Source organism: Amblyomma maculatum, chromosome 1 (assembly GCF_055883805.1).
Source record: "Amblyomma maculatum isolate TAMU_Amacu chromosome 1, ASM5588380v1, whole genome shotgun sequence".
Classification (NCBI taxonomy): domain Eukaryota; kingdom Metazoa; phylum Arthropoda; class Arachnida; order Ixodida; family Ixodidae; genus Amblyomma; species Amblyomma maculatum.
The window spans coordinates 266,015,509-266,030,708 of NC_139344.1; the positions used below are offsets into that span (position 1 = coordinate 266,015,509).

The 15,200-nt window shown below is 43.4% G+C and overlaps 1 protein-coding gene across 2 annotated transcripts in view; it reads left to right on the top strand.

Moving 5' to 3' along the window:
- The window catches only part of htt (huntingtin), a 144,627-nt gene that overhangs the window by 81,667 nt on the left and 47,760 nt on the right, over positions 1 to 15,200 (top strand). The window contains exons 34-41 of one of the 2 annotated variants that reach the window (XM_084591124.1): positions 3,071 to 3,161; positions 3,243 to 3,346; positions 3,414 to 3,489; positions 4,993 to 5,249; positions 8,517 to 8,631; positions 9,237 to 9,356; positions 11,151 to 11,381; positions 14,925 to 15,053. In XM_084591124.1, the coding sequence (XP_084447250.1) occupies positions 3,071 to 3,161; positions 3,243 to 3,346; positions 3,414 to 3,489; positions 4,993 to 5,249; positions 8,517 to 8,631; positions 9,237 to 9,356; positions 11,151 to 11,381; positions 14,925 to 15,053 (1,123 nt within the window). The remainder of the gene's footprint in view (positions 1 to 3,070; positions 3,162 to 3,242; positions 3,347 to 3,413; positions 3,490 to 4,992; positions 5,250 to 8,516; positions 8,632 to 9,236; positions 9,357 to 11,150; positions 11,382 to 14,924; positions 15,054 to 15,200) is intronic. The other variant, XM_084591125.1, reaches the window with a different exon arrangement.

Below are 15,200 nucleotides of genomic sequence, written 5' to 3' on the forward strand. Positions count from 1 at the left end.
GAATAGGTAGCTCCATAAAGTTATCTTGCGGCGTCTTTTTTTTTTTTTCTTTGCTGTCTTTTATTTTAGTTTTCTGTCTCTCCGCTTGTTTCTTTCTTCTTCCACACCTTCTTCATCCAGATCTGCCAACACTTCTGTTCTTGAGGGGTTTTACAACATCCCCCTACTACCAACCTCTTACCATTTTTTTTAGCCCATCCTTTGCTCTTCCAAAGGCAAAGGGGAACAACAGTGCTATGCAAAGCAGGCAGCGAACAGGCAGAGCTCACAATGAATTAGAAGCGGGGCGAGGATGAGGAGAGCAATGGATGGCCTAAATGAAACAGGGGAGGGGTGCAAAAGCACTCAGGAAGAGGTGAACCATCCCCTTTGGTCGATGCTTTCAAGGCAGGCTTTGTGTGGAGTTGTACCACATGAGTACGAGGGTGTTTGCCGGGAGCCCCAAGTATTTTCTGCTTTTTTTTCCCTTATGTTTTGTTATACACTCGTCTTTGCTTAATTGTTCTTGTTTTGCTAATTGTGTTTTCACACACTGCTCCTTCTGTCGTCTTCCCTGTTTAGAGCTACTTGGAAATAAACGTCCATCAGGTAGCTAAAACTCATTTTCTACATTTTCTTTTTCTCTCTCTTTTTTTTTTTTTTTCATTGAATAAGTCACTTACTGAAAGCAAGAAGGAAAAGTTCTCAAAAATGTGACTTTTGCTAGCAAGATTGTAATTTCCACTTCTGTAATAGTATAGCTTTGCTTTCTCACACTGCTCATTCCAGGGTCATGCTTCAGGCTATTTCAGAAAAAAGTGCAAATGTATAAAAGGGAAAATAAGAACCTTAAATAAACTGCAAGACCTGTTTCGGCAAAATGTCACCTTTTTTTTTTTCTTTTTGTAACTACAGCTTCTGTGCATTATTTGTGCCTGGTTTCATTAATGTAGCTTTGATTCTACCATTACTAAGCAATATTTTATTGTCACTACATCTGTAGTCACACCCCACCTTAATCACATGTTCATTAAAGATAGCATGCATTGTTAATAAAACTTCTTAACATTGGGAACAAAACTTGCTGAAAGACAGTTGTCATATGGTTTTGGCTGATTTGCCCCCTCGTCACCAGCCAAGCTGAAATCCAGGTATCGAATGTCACCTGGTTTACATTTTGTGCTTTGATCAAGCAGCTGAATACTCAACTAGCATAATTGTAAACAGTATATTATCTTTTTTTTTGACAGTCAGCAATGCACAGGGATCAAGCCTAATTTTGCCTCTGTTTTCACATTACTAACAAACACTACTGCCACTGAAACAAAATTTGAACTGTTTGCAAGATGGGGATGTTGTGGCTTTTCTTATTCGAGGCAGAACTGCAAAAAAACGACCATGGTAAATGAATAATGACCATGATGAACAAGGTGCGATTTTTGTTGAACTTTGTAAGCAAAATTCAAGCTATCAAAAGTGTGAAAACCACTTTGTGCTCTGTTACTTTGGAATAGCTACTGGTGCATTTGACCATTTAATTCTGTACCTCACTTCAGCCTGATATGCATATGGGCAAACAGTTTGAGTTAAAAAGGAAGGAACCCTTTTATGGTTGCATTCGCGCTGAGCCTATTCTAATGTTACCTGCTTACATTTGCCAGTAGGCATAGAGGAAAGGCAGAACATAGAAACTGACTTTGAGTTGGAAATTCATGTTTGTAACCAACTACAAGGATCCAATGTTCGCTCTTCTTTGCTACTCACTTTTGGACTAACTAGGTGTGTGTGAATGCTCAAATAACCAAATATGAATCGAATAGCAAGTTCACATAATTTGCGAATCGAATGCCTAATAATTAGGTGACAGAATATTCGATATATTTTTTGACACTCGGTGCAGGGAAGATGAGATACAGTCAAATCTTGTTAATTCAACCCCCATTAATTCAGAAATTCAGACCATTTTGGGCATTGTTTTGCGTGTTACTGGTCCTTTAGTTCTATTTTGGGATGGCGTCATGCCATTCTAACACCTGCGCATATTTTCCTCGCTTACATCCACGTGCTTCCTTTGCGCTGCAAGTACACTGACCTGTCACGTTTTGGGGATGCTTCACCGCACATGCATCAATGCATAGTCCTTGCGGTGGAGCATCCTCAAAACGCAACAGGGCCATTTGCAAAGAGGTACCACTGCTACTGCATCACACTGCGAAAAGGCCCGCGAAGGCACTGGGGATTTGGGTTGACATCCCCGATAGTGTGCGCTAAGCAAAACACTTATCGAAATTGCAAAATATTGCCATTGTTGTGTAGTTCATCTCAAATGTCCAAGCCTTCATTAGGTAAAATTAATGTGGTGAAAATAGTTCTTGGAAGTTTTTTAGGGAGATTCGATAATTCAAACTTCCATATAATTTGAACATTTTTCCTGGTCCCTTTGAAGGCCATTAGAAGGTCCCATGAAGGCGCTGCTTATGTTTGGCCCTGCTGAACAAAGTTCGATATTCGGTTCAATATTGTAGTTTTTTTCTTGATTCGTCTGGGTTTACTATTCGTCATTTGCAAAGTCCTAAAAAACTGCATTAAGCTGTGAAGCTGTAGGCATGGTGCTGGCAAGTGGCAGCTGGTAGCTGACATGGCTAAGCACTGATTCTTCGATGATTTATGCAACTTAATGACACTGTATGATATCAGAAAATTGGCAGGAGCTGCCAACTAGGGTTTCTCATGTGAGATAGGAAGGTGGAATCAACCTTCCACTTCTCTTGGATGTGGAGAGAGGCAAACTATGCTCCTAGGCCACTCAGGCATATTCATACGGCTTGGTTAAAGCAGGGCTTTATATGTCAGGTGGCCACCTATGACTGATAGCTGGGTAACATGGTAGCTTAGTAATCTGTGCTAATAAGGTGCGTGATATATTTGAGGCACAAATTAAGGAATTGATAAATAACCGAGTAAAAACTACATGTACACAAATGAGGAACCGAAAGGGGAGCCACAGATGAGGTCCCTTAACGTTTGCTGTCATCTTATACCCTTGACGGCGAAGCCTAAACATCCCCCATGATTTTTTTTTTCTTTCCAGGATGGCTCGTAGGAACCTCAATACACCATCTTATTCTTGTAATTTTGAGCTCGTGTCTCAGGCAGGACTCATCCTGCTTTGTGACTACCTGGTGAGGACTGTTGTTTCTTGCTAGTTATGTAGAAGGTAACCTTGCTTTTATAACACTGACCTTGTCATAATTTTTCGCCAGTGTGAAAACATATATGATGCTGAACCTATGACCTGGCTCATCGTCAACCATGTGAGTGAAATCATACGGCTGTCTTCAGAGCCACCTGTCTTCGATTTCATAAGGTTTGTAAGATAATCGCATCTGACTGAGCAGCTTCTTGTGTGTTAGCTGATGTGATTCTTCTTTCAGTGTTATTCATCGGAACCCCGCAGCAAGTGGCTTGTTTGTTCAAGCAGTACTCACCCGCTGTGAAACAAAAAGTTCTGTGAGTGTGAACCTTGGTTTCCTGTTGAGTAATGCAGCTGTGAAAATGAATTGACATGTTGAAGTACTACTGAGACAATCTTTCCTTTTAAATGGTTGTAACCAATCACTGGTTCTGTGGCACATTGTTCAGCGTTTTTTTTTTTTTTTGTTTAATCCTATGCAGAGATGCTAGTTTGGTATCGGTGCCGAGGTAATGCAGAATTGAAAATATTGTTTACACTGCACACTTTAAAAGGATATTGAGGGCAACTGTATCCAGTTATGGTTTCTTGTAAAAATTGATTCTCTGGCTCTTTTGTGGGTGCATTGGCACTTCTCCAGCAGCAAAAATGCATTTATCATTGAGAAAATTGGACATATAAATCTTCTCGGCAGTTGTTTGAAATTTGTGACATCCACACCGAAAAAGGTGGGTTGCCACAATTTTAGAATGAATAATAGGGGTGTAATGTACCCTCTTGAATTTGCACCCCAAATTCAGTGTCAGCATGCATAATTTACTTGAGGGAATTCACCACTAATAATGACACCAAACTTTTTTTTTTTCTTTTTTTTTTTTAAAGGTGAAAGCCTTGATAGGCGCATGAGTGTCCATGCGTGAGAAGTCACACTTCTTCGCGAGATTCCACGGGATGCTGTAAGATTGTGAGGTCATCACCTGGTGATATCATCAGCCATCACTGTACGTAACGTCATAACCAGTGTGACATCATGATGACATCACATCCGGTTACGTATAATAACCGGAACTGACGTCATGACGTCACATCCGGTCATGACTGATGACACCACCAGGCGACTCACGCATATACGAAGCTGACCCCGCCAGGCGTTTGATCCAGACGTCTGTGCTGCGCCTTTCATTTGGTTCTTCCTTGAACGCCACACCACATAGCATACAGAAGCAGACACAGTAAAGCAGGAATCAGTGGCGTTCCAAATAAGGGCTTTCGCCTCATTGTGCTTTAGTGGTCCAAAGTGCACACACAGTTTTTTAGGTCTTTTCTAGATTATGCTCTTGTTTTCTTGACAGTGGTTCCTTTGAGATGAGAACATAGTCTGTTGTCAATACAGGCCTACTTGTATTTGTCCTCAGTGTCCCTTTAAGTATGCTGTGTTCAACGAGCAAGTTGCCAATCTCCGTATTCTTTTCTACATAAAGTATTAAAGACACCAAATTTTTGCTTGCAGTCCTCTTTACATCAGGAGGCTTAGCTTAGCCACACTAGCTAAGAGAAATTGTGAGATTCGCCTACAGCCAGGAAATTGGTGACAGTAAAAGTCAAAGAAAAAGGCAAATTCTTTGTAATGAGCAGAGGCTAGGTGGAGGCAAGGAACCATGGTATTGTGTGGCAGGCCTGATGGCTCCAGGCAGGAAGAAAGTGGGGGGCTAGAGCAGGTACGAGGAAAGGTTGTGCCTAGGTAGGCCACTAAGCCCTGTTAAGGAAGGGCCCCTTTTTATTATCTGACTCTTGCATTTGCCTTGCTCTCTCACATGCAGCAGCCAAGTTTTGTGAGCAAGCTGCTTCGCTGCCTCGAGGGCATCCATCCAGCTCAGTCAGCAGCCCTGCTGGCCTTACTGGTGGAGAAGATCCTGGTAACCCCACACCTTTCTCTAGCTCGAACTTGTGAGGCCCTTGCCCAGCGGCAGTTAGAGCTCATTCTCACGGAGCCTGGCTTTGCTGCTAGATCCCCCACAGCTTTACAGGACCTGGCCGGCCTTCCGGAATTCATGCGCTCTACGAAGTTGCACATCAGGTGGGTCCACTTGCTCTGCATTGGGTCATTTCACTGAAAAGTCACACAATTCCTCCAATGCGTCTGGGCTCAGTGGGGCCCAATACATGAAGTTATGTTGTAGCAACAGCAGTAAAGCGTGATGTAGTAAAGCGCAAGCTCAAAAAAACATTCAAAAGATTAGACTTGTACAAAAGTGGGGTCTGAGGTCACTCGCATGAACTAGAAACTGATGAGACAAATAAGTGAAATGAAGTGAGCTTCAATTTTAGAGGCTGACTAAGGATGTGGCACATTTCGTAGTCTGTCTACAAGGCAGCTTCAACATTCATGAGCACCCATTAAAACCTCTTATGCCATAGCATTTTTTTTTTTAACAACCCTTTTTAGTCATGAAATAAGCCTACTTTATACTCATTGTGGTCAGGAGCTCTGTATTTTGCGAATTTTAGATGTTATGAAAAATCACAGCAGTGTGCAAATGCTTACGGAAACACTTATTTTCACCATGTCTTTATTGCTATTGTTCTTAGTTATTCTCCTGAATGCAGACCATGGTGTTTACTATATCTCTTCTAATAAAGCGGTCCCTTTGCTGCCGCCTTTAGTTTCACAAGGGTCATCAGATATGTTTCCAATTGTTGTACATAATTGCCCCTGCACTGAAATCCAACTTTGAGCTGCAAAAAAGAACTTCTACGAATGAGAATGGAGAGCACCAATGGGGGGGGGGGAATTCAAGGTAAATGGGTCTTTAGCTTTGTATCTGGAAACTGTACAGATTCTATTGCAAAATTTTGTGTGTTGATTTGCAGTGCCTGTGGCTATAGCAGCATGTAACTTGTTTTCTACTACACTTTTTACTAAAGGTGTGAAAACATTCAAAACTTTAGTTATTTTAAAGATAGTATTTGCTATTCGATATGATTTGTACCGCACGTTCGCTGTTCAAACCTTCCAAATGTTCAGAAACTAGAAATTATTATTTGATCGAAACTTGGGGCAAAACATCACACTACTATTTCCAAGAAGCGGTACCTCACACATGTCACTTTAGTTAACTTGCTGTTCCGTCATAGAATTGACTGCCAGCAAATGGCAAAGGCTCACATGGGGTAAATGCGGTCACAGTCATCAGGCGCCGCCCCACCGGTGTGACGCAGTGGTTAGGGCGCTCGACTTCTGTGCCCAAGGATACGGAATCAAATCCCGGTCTCGACGGTCGCTTTTCGTTGGAAGCGAAAAGCAAGGTGCCCATGTGCTGTGCGATGTCAGTGCACATTAAAGAACCCCAGGTGGTTGATTTACTCTTTATTATGTCCCCTTAAAGGGATAATGCTGCATGCCCAGCAGCACTGCCCTGTTGTCACTTTTCTATCCGGTTCCTCAGCATGAGGTGTGATAACGTTTTGTTTTACAAACTAAGTAAGGTGCTACTATAAGTATTTCGCAACCTATGTGACAAAGCATATTTTTGTGTTATAATGCTTTTAAATAACCATTCACTTCTTGTTGGTGAGCGCCAGGCTGACAAAAAGGGTTCTTCTTAAGTTGAGGACAATGCAGAGAACTATGGAATGGAAAATGGTAGGTGTAACGTTAAGAGATAAGAAGCGTGCGGAGTGGGTCAGAGAAATAACTCAAGTTCATGGCATTCTAGTCAAAATCAAGAAGAAGAAATGGGCATGATCAGGGCATGTAGTGCAGAGAGAGAGTAACCAGTGATCGCTTAGAGTAACAAACTGGATTCCAAGGGAAGGAAAGCGTAGCAGGGGGCAGCAGAAAGTTAATGTGGGCAGATGAGCTTAAGAAGTTCACAGGAGTCAAGTGGCCAAGCAACTCACAGGGGTCAAGCAGCTAGCACAGGACCAGGTTAGTTGGAGTAATATGGGAGAGGCCTTCACCCTTCAATAGGTATAGTCTGGCTACTGCTGCTGATGATGATGATGCCTTAAAAATGAAAAGAACGATAGAAGTACAGAAAAAGTCCATTATAAACTTTACAAAATTTGTAGCCAGGGAAGAAAGGGCATTTCTTGAGTCAGGCTGCAGCTGAGCTTTTATTGTGCCGTTAGTAACACTTTAATTAGAATTTTTCATTTCAAATGATGCCCTTTATCAAATGTAGTTCTCTCCCATGTTTACTGTGCATTGGAACATTCAGTGATGCACGCAGATATTTACAGAAAAAAAGCAAAGACGAGAAGAACAGTGTTCTGGCATCAGAAGGGATGAAATTGTGAAAGCAGCTGCAAGCTAGGAGTGCCTTAGCATTTGCAAGGCTAATAACAGTGAAAGCTTATTAATTCGAATCTCGATAACTCAAATTTTCGGATAATTCAAACTGCACTATTTGGTCTGGCCAAGCTTATTGAGCTCTGTCTAAAAAAAAGCCTGTTAATTCGAACGTGAGTCAGTTTTGCTACGGATAATTTGAACTAACACCATGTCTAGGCAGCCTGGTGCCGAGCACATAGCCAAAGAAACACCCCCGTGACAGGTCAGCATAGTTACGAGGCTGCGCACATTCAATATGGGGGCAGAAGATAAAACCAGGGAAAGCATTGGAACAGTGGGTAAAGCCTAACTGGCACCAGTAGGTAGGGGGGTGGTGGCCGTGGCGGTGCCTGCTTTCTGTTGGTCCTGCGTGGCTTTCTGAGACTTGCAACTAAATGCTTATTAATTCGACCCCCCCTTTGTTTGTAAGTACAGATAAGTATTTCTTTCAGCGAGGCAGTGGAAGGTACCCACCTCAATCGCGGCATGATAAACTGAGCATACTGAAACTAAGCTTGTGCAACCAGGCGAGCCGAGCAAGCCACTACCGGCACTCCTGTCAAGGCCGCTGGTACTCTGGCAAACTGCCCCCCCCTTTTCATTCTACCTCTAGCGCCAACGTCGAAAGACGCACTGTGATGTTTTTATCTTGCAGTGTCTTTAATAAATGTGCTGTGGACTGTGACGGCATGAAACAGAGGGTTGCGCTAATGACTAAGAAAAATTCTAAGCAGCAGAACAGAGAGGTAGGTTCATTGAGTAAATATGGTAAATTTACCCTAATGCAAATGGTTCTCGTCGGTTTTTTCGAGGCCATCGATGATTCGAATTTCGATCAGTCAAACTTTTTCCCCGTCCCTTGAAGTTTGAATTAACGAGCTTTAACTGTAGCAAATTAATTGTATAGTGAGCTTGCTGGTCTTTTATTTTGCTATTCTTCGACTCTCTTAAATGTGATGCTGAATGTTCTGCATCAGCTAAATTTTAAAATTTGTGTTCGATTGTTTTCAGGCACCCACATCTCGTGGCACTGTTGGAGAAGCTGTTGAAGGCAGATGCATCACAGCATTTGGCATGTGGGGAAGGAGCCAACTTGGTTACCCCTCCAAAGTTGCACGTGAATAAGGTGTGTCTGCTAGGATTCCACTTAAGCATCTAATGAGAAATCTCTTCCCATGTTGAGTGTTTCTCTCTCGTATAGTCTGATCATGCGCATTTTTCATCTTGGCCTTCTGCTTTTTTTATGTTTGCCGCTTGCATGTGAGGATAGCCCAATTTTTGAATGTCGGAAGATGTGAGGGTATAAGAAAACCTATTCGGCTTGGTCAATTGGTTAGCACTGGGGTCACAAAGATGCCTTGTTTTCTAAATAATGTGTTAATGAAGTCGCTACAGATTTATATTACTTATCTTGAAAACGCAAGGTTTGATCAAAAATTGTGTTTTAGTCTGAGCATTTTTATATTTGGTGAAGATGGTAAAATGTTCAGCTATCCCCAGTTTCTTTCAGTGGTTAAGCATGTGCACTCTTTGGCAGTATGTATGCATCCCACTTTTTCTGCTGTCCTGAAAGGTTTTGAAAGCCTACTGTTGTGGAAAAAGGGACAATAGAACAATTTCCCCCTCTCTATGACACAGAGCTTCAGAACAGACAGCATTGCAGCATCCTCAAAAGCATGGCCTTCTGAGGCAGTTGATACCTTCTCACCTCTTCTTGGCCCCCTACTGCAGGAATGGTTTCTTGCTCAAGTTCGTGAACGCTGTTGTTCCGGGCAGGCGTGTGCAATGGAGTGTTCCCAACTGCTGGCTAACTTGAGCCATGAAGACACTGAAGCCATCATTCAGTTAAAGGTCGGTTTTTTACTCGTAGCACTCCAGAAGTCTGGATTGTGTGATTTGACCAAACATACTCAGTGTTGCTAGGAAGCAAATCTTTTTGGGTACATGCAATACTTGCACAAGTTGTGGAGTACGTGTTTGCGTGCATGAATTTTGTCTGGAGATGCCACATTTTCAAAGGAAAGTCAACCACTACACCAGCTGCATTTATGAATAACCTAAGTTGTAGTACTATTTAAAATAGGCTTTCCAAGGTGGCACTGATTGTGTTTCCTTGGCATATTGTAGTGTCAGCAGTAGTGGACAAAACTTATATAAGCCATTTTGTGAGAGCCTATTAATTTTTAGACGCAGTTAGGATTGATCCGAACTTTGCAATGATATGAATGTTAAAACTGTCCCAACAAGAATGCATTATATATAAAATGCTACACTTGGGATAATGCAAACTGTTGCTCAGCCATGCTGGATGATACAAACACGGGAACAAAACGGCACCTGCCAGTGGTTGCCCAGTGATGATGATGCTGTTCAAAAGTGACTAGTTGGCAACAATGGGGGGCAGAGGTCCAAACAAGCATTACAGAATTTTTTTACACAAAATAATTGAGCCAAAAAATGGATTACAGTCGAACCTCACTATAATGAATACGGATATAGCTAATTATCGGATAAACAAACTAAAATCAAAGTTTGGTTGGTCTATGGTTTATTTCTATGGGAGTTCTTTCTGTATAATGAAACAAAAATTTCAAAATCTGACGCTAGATTGGTTATAACGAAGCATTTCGTTTACATTAAACCGGCAGAAAATGCGTAAAGGAGTCGGAAAAAACATTAAAAAATGCAATTTTTCAATTAATCGAACCGCCTTCCGCAGAAGTGTGTTTAAATCTCTCCCGTGTTCGCGTGCTGCGTCATTTAGTGGCAGCAACAAAAACTAAATCTCCCGCGTGTTCGCGTGCCGCGTCATCTACTGCTGGCGACAAAAACTAACACCAATGTCTCATGGCCTCCAAGATCACACCTCCGCGCGCAATGATCTCTGAGGTCATGAACGCCCATAGCCGGATTCAAGCATCGTTGCCGTTGCTGCTGCTAGAGTCCGGTCATGCAATGGCTGACAGATATGTGACTGGCATGTCATCACTATTGCCTAATCATGTGTGAGCCCCTGCCATGCCTCTGCCACTGTGACCGACCCCTGTACGCCGTTACACTACCTCGAGTCCATTGGCTCCTTTGCGCAAATTGTGCGCAGAGGCAACATCCCTTCTTAGTATTCATTTTTGCTCTCCAACACGGAATGAAAAGAGAGATTTCATGTTTACACCAAGCTTTTAATGAAAAAATTGTGTGAACCTTTGTGTTGCCCATATTAGTGCGCATTTTATTTCGTTTTATTAGCAAACTTATTTACAGGAATTTGGGCGCGAATTTTTATAACGAATATCGGATATGACGAATAAATTTTCAACCTCATCACTTCTATCATTTATCCTCGCCATGGGCGAGGATAAATGATGCTGCTCAGATGTCTCCATGACAACGGCAGCGCAGTAGTATATGTAAATGTTTGTCCTTTGCAAGCATGGAGCAGTTAAGATTGCCACAACCTTGCAGCAGCTACTGGGTTTGAGGGACACTACACTCATGTCTGCATTTGCATGTTCTTGAACTGCGGGCAGAAGTCACATTTTTCTTACCTTGCAATGCACCAGTGGCGCACACTGGACAAATATGACTGCATTATATTTGTGCACTTTGTAGCTGTAGTAGCATCACACTGAGCCTGTGTTGTGGCAGGACGTGGGGCCGTCAGTGGTGTGTGCAAGCCTGCAACTAGGTGCCCAGCGCTCCAGCACAGGCGAGTCTGCACTGTATCGGGCAGCACGATCATGTGTGCTAGGCCAAACACGGCGCCTTGTGGCTGAGTTGCCACAGCCACACCACCCTTTCCTGGCTACTGCTGTGGCTGAGTGCCCCCGTGAGGCACGACATCAGGCTCGGCTTATCGCACTGCTGGAGGATGTGCAGGTGGGTCGCCTTTTCACTGTGCCACTTCCACTACCATCAAACTGAGTGGAATGCTTAGTTAGGCAAAGTGGCTTTGCATGACAAAGTAACGCACTAGAGGAGGCACATATTTTACAGACAGGGCTTTTTGTGCCTTTCTTTCCTGGCTAATAACTTCTTGCAGTTGTTTTCACTGTTTTAATCGTAGTCTAGCTGGCATCTTTCCCAAGTACATCACCCTTGAGAAAGCCGAGTATGTGTCTTGAGTTGCTTAGTACCTAGAAATGCGGCGCAACGAACACTAACACGTAAATAGAAAACACAACACAGGCGCACACTACCAACTGTAATATGAAACTGAACATGCACTTCCTCTTCAACACTCAGCCACAACATCCTCTTCTACACCCAAGTACATCTTCGCACACCTCTTTGCCAAGCAGATGTCTAGCCAACATTAAAAGTTAGCAGCACAATCGTCCCAATACAACATTCACATCGTCCAAGCATGAGAGTCACAAATTTCACCACATAGACACGCACTAGAAAAAGCCACCATACATCTGCGGCTGCCACACATAATGTTGTGTCTGTGTGGTGTCTATGTTGTGTCTTTTGTATATATAAGTGTGTCTCTATGTGGTGGAATTTGTGACGGTCATGCTTGGACGATGTGAGTGTTGTACTGGGATGATTGTGCTGCTAACTTTTATTGCTGGCTAGACATCTGCTTGGCAAAGAAGAGGTGTGCGAAGGAGATGTACTTGGGTGTGGAAGAGGAATTTGTGGCTAAGTGTTGAAGAGGAAGTGCATGTTCATTTTCATATTAAAGTTGGTAGCGTGCGCCTGTGTTGTGTTTTCTATTTATGTGTTTGTATTCGTTGCGCCGCATTTCTGGCTATTATGCAGCACCAACTCACCCCTCAAGCTGTTATTCTTGAGCTGCTGTACCCCTAGAGAACTTACGGGTCTCAAGTGGTACCAAGGTTCGAATCTATTACTTTCTACATGTAAGACAGGTTCTGTACCATCAGGCCATCGCAATAGGATTCATTAATTTCAGAGGGCATTTATCAAGAGAAGTGAAATAAATGGAAGCTAATAGTATAGTATTCCACTAATACCAATGCTTACTTTGTTGTTTAGTTGCTGCTGGAAGTTGTCTTGTGCAAACAGTGCCTTGATTTAGGCGACCGAAAACTTGTAAAATGACCAGCCTTTGCCTGGACCGCGGATGCACCACAGGCTGCCTTGCTTAGACAGTAAGTTCCTGTGAGTGTGAGGCAACGCAAGCAGTGCCATGCTGGTGGATTGACCAGCTTCACTGTTACTTCAGATGCAGCCACTGACCAAAATTTTAGGCACGTGATTTTTTGGACATGCGTGATTATTGACTCTTTCGTAGCACCAAAACATACCCTATAGAGCCAGCATATATTTTGGTTTTTTGGACCTCATTTGCACACACTTCAGCACTCCCACCGGCAGCCATGCTGCCATGTAATGTTCATCATGGGACCACTTTACGTCAAGCTTCGTGGGAGGTGGAAAACTTGATCAAATAAATCAGAATTCAAGCTAGAAGGACCTCTTTCTGACATCCTTCATGCGTTGGCACGTAGCACACACATTGTTGCAGCATTGTAAGTTTTGTACCTCTTTCAGAAGTTTTTTGCTGTGTAAATTTAAATATAGTGGTCACAGTTCTTGGAACTCTGTCTCTTTTTTTTTATATTTTTTTGTAATTTCTTTTCATTTGGAAAATGCGGAGAAGTGCAAGGAATTTCATGGGAGGCGTGTGGCTTCCTAGGCTCCTCACTTCAAACAGTGCGATCATATTTTTTAGGAAAATATGATCACACTGTCTGAAGTGAGGAGCTTGCGCCTACCAAAAGAGTCACTGTAGCCCCGACTGTTCTATCATAAGCCATCAGAACGGGTTTTGGTGACAGGCAAAATGCCTCTCATTATACACAAGCCGCCACATAATGTATACATTAATGGGTTGATGGTTTCAGGGTTGGTTTTCAGCTCTGGCTGCTAGGCCTGATTATAAAAGCCAGTGCCAGTTAAGCACTTCGTTCAACTGTTTACCTGTCCTTTCCTTTCTTTCTCACCATCATCAACTTTTCATTTTGGTCTTCCATATAAGAGGTGCTGCACAATTCCCATAGGGGTTGGAAGTTAACTTTCCCATCTGGACTTTTTCCTAATCTATGCTTCCGTCCACAACATGCCAGCGACAATAGAGCCATCAAACACCGAGCTCATCAAAGCAATTGCCATGCATTGTCAGTGCACAGGATTCGCAGCAAGAGTTTGAGTCATGTGAGGCTTTAGAGTGTGCCCAAGACTGCTGACCGCTTCTTCCACAACATTGGCTATTACAGTAGAACCTTGGTGATACGAATCGCACGGAGTCGCAAAAAAATTTATATCATCAAACCGAAAGAAAATAAGTATGCAGAAGCATGGGAAAGGCAGCCGCGCAGATGTGTCTACAGCCGAGAAAGTTTGTTACGGTGGCACAGTCACAGCTCGGGGCGCACGCAGCACGACAAGAGATGGCGATGTGCCTGCTGAGTGGCGCCACAGACCGATAGATAGATAATTATCAGCATCCCTTTTTTAACGGAGTGGTGAGAAGTGTCACCTAGCTCGTAATACACTGCTCACGATGTGTATAGCGCGACTAGCGGTCATGAAGTCTACGATGAGCGGCACGTGCGCACCCACCCCGTGGACCGGCCGCGCACCGCTGCAAGCTTTTCGCAGCGTGAAAAACGATCACTATGCCGGCGATGTGTGGTCTGCCCGCCTCTGCACACCTCTCGCAGCGCGTACAGCATAACAGGAAATGGCGACATGCAGGCCGCGCAGCGCTGCAGACTGCTTGCGGAGCCGACGATGTGCGATCTGTGTGCGCCAACATACGCTGCTGCCAACTTCTGTAGTTGTGACGTCTACAGTTTGTGGGCGGCGCGCCGCTGAAAACTTCTCAGGGCATGAGGCCAACAGACAATCGCGACGTCGGCGAGGTGCGGGCCACACGCCACCGCAAGCTGCTCGTGATGCGTACATACAGCACGGCTGGCGACCGTGGAGTCAATGATGTGCAGGTTGTGTGTAGTGTTCAAGGTTGCGGTAGCAGTTAGCACATTCATATCATCGGTAGTGACGCGGGAGAGTGTTCGGAACATGCAAAATTTTGCACATTGTACACGATGCACTCTGGCTGGAAAATTTAGCGAATTTGTATGATCCAGAAATTTGTATCAGTCGGATTCGTATCACCGAGATTTTACTGTAGGAATTGAAGTACTAATGTTAATTTATGAGGTTTGATTTTTCAGACGTTTTTGGTCTCCTTTGAAGGTCTGAAAAATGAGTTGGCAACTGTAATAGTGCTTAGCTTATGTCACTCCTTCAGCCCCAAATTTTGAAGGCCCAAACCAGCAAATTTGAAGGGCTAATTTTGTGGGTCCTTAATTGGAAAATTTACCAGTGCATGTCTGTGGGTCAGACCTCTAGGCTTTAGAAGGTAACAGAGCAATTGTAATGCAGGTGTGGGATACAATATGTCGGCTGGCGCCACCCTTGGCCACTTACATGGATGGCCTAGCAGCACTGGCTGCAGACATGCCTATTGACAGCCTCGAGGATGTGGCTAGGTTTGCTGTGCTCTGCGCTGAGGTGAGTGTCATGTCTTATGATTGAAATGGGCGCTAGAGGAAGAGTTGTTGTTGTGCTAAAGTCATCAGCAAAGGGTTTAATTTTGTAATTACTTTTTGTTTGTTTGTTTTTCTGAAAAATAGAAGTGAGGGATGCTGATTCCAAAAT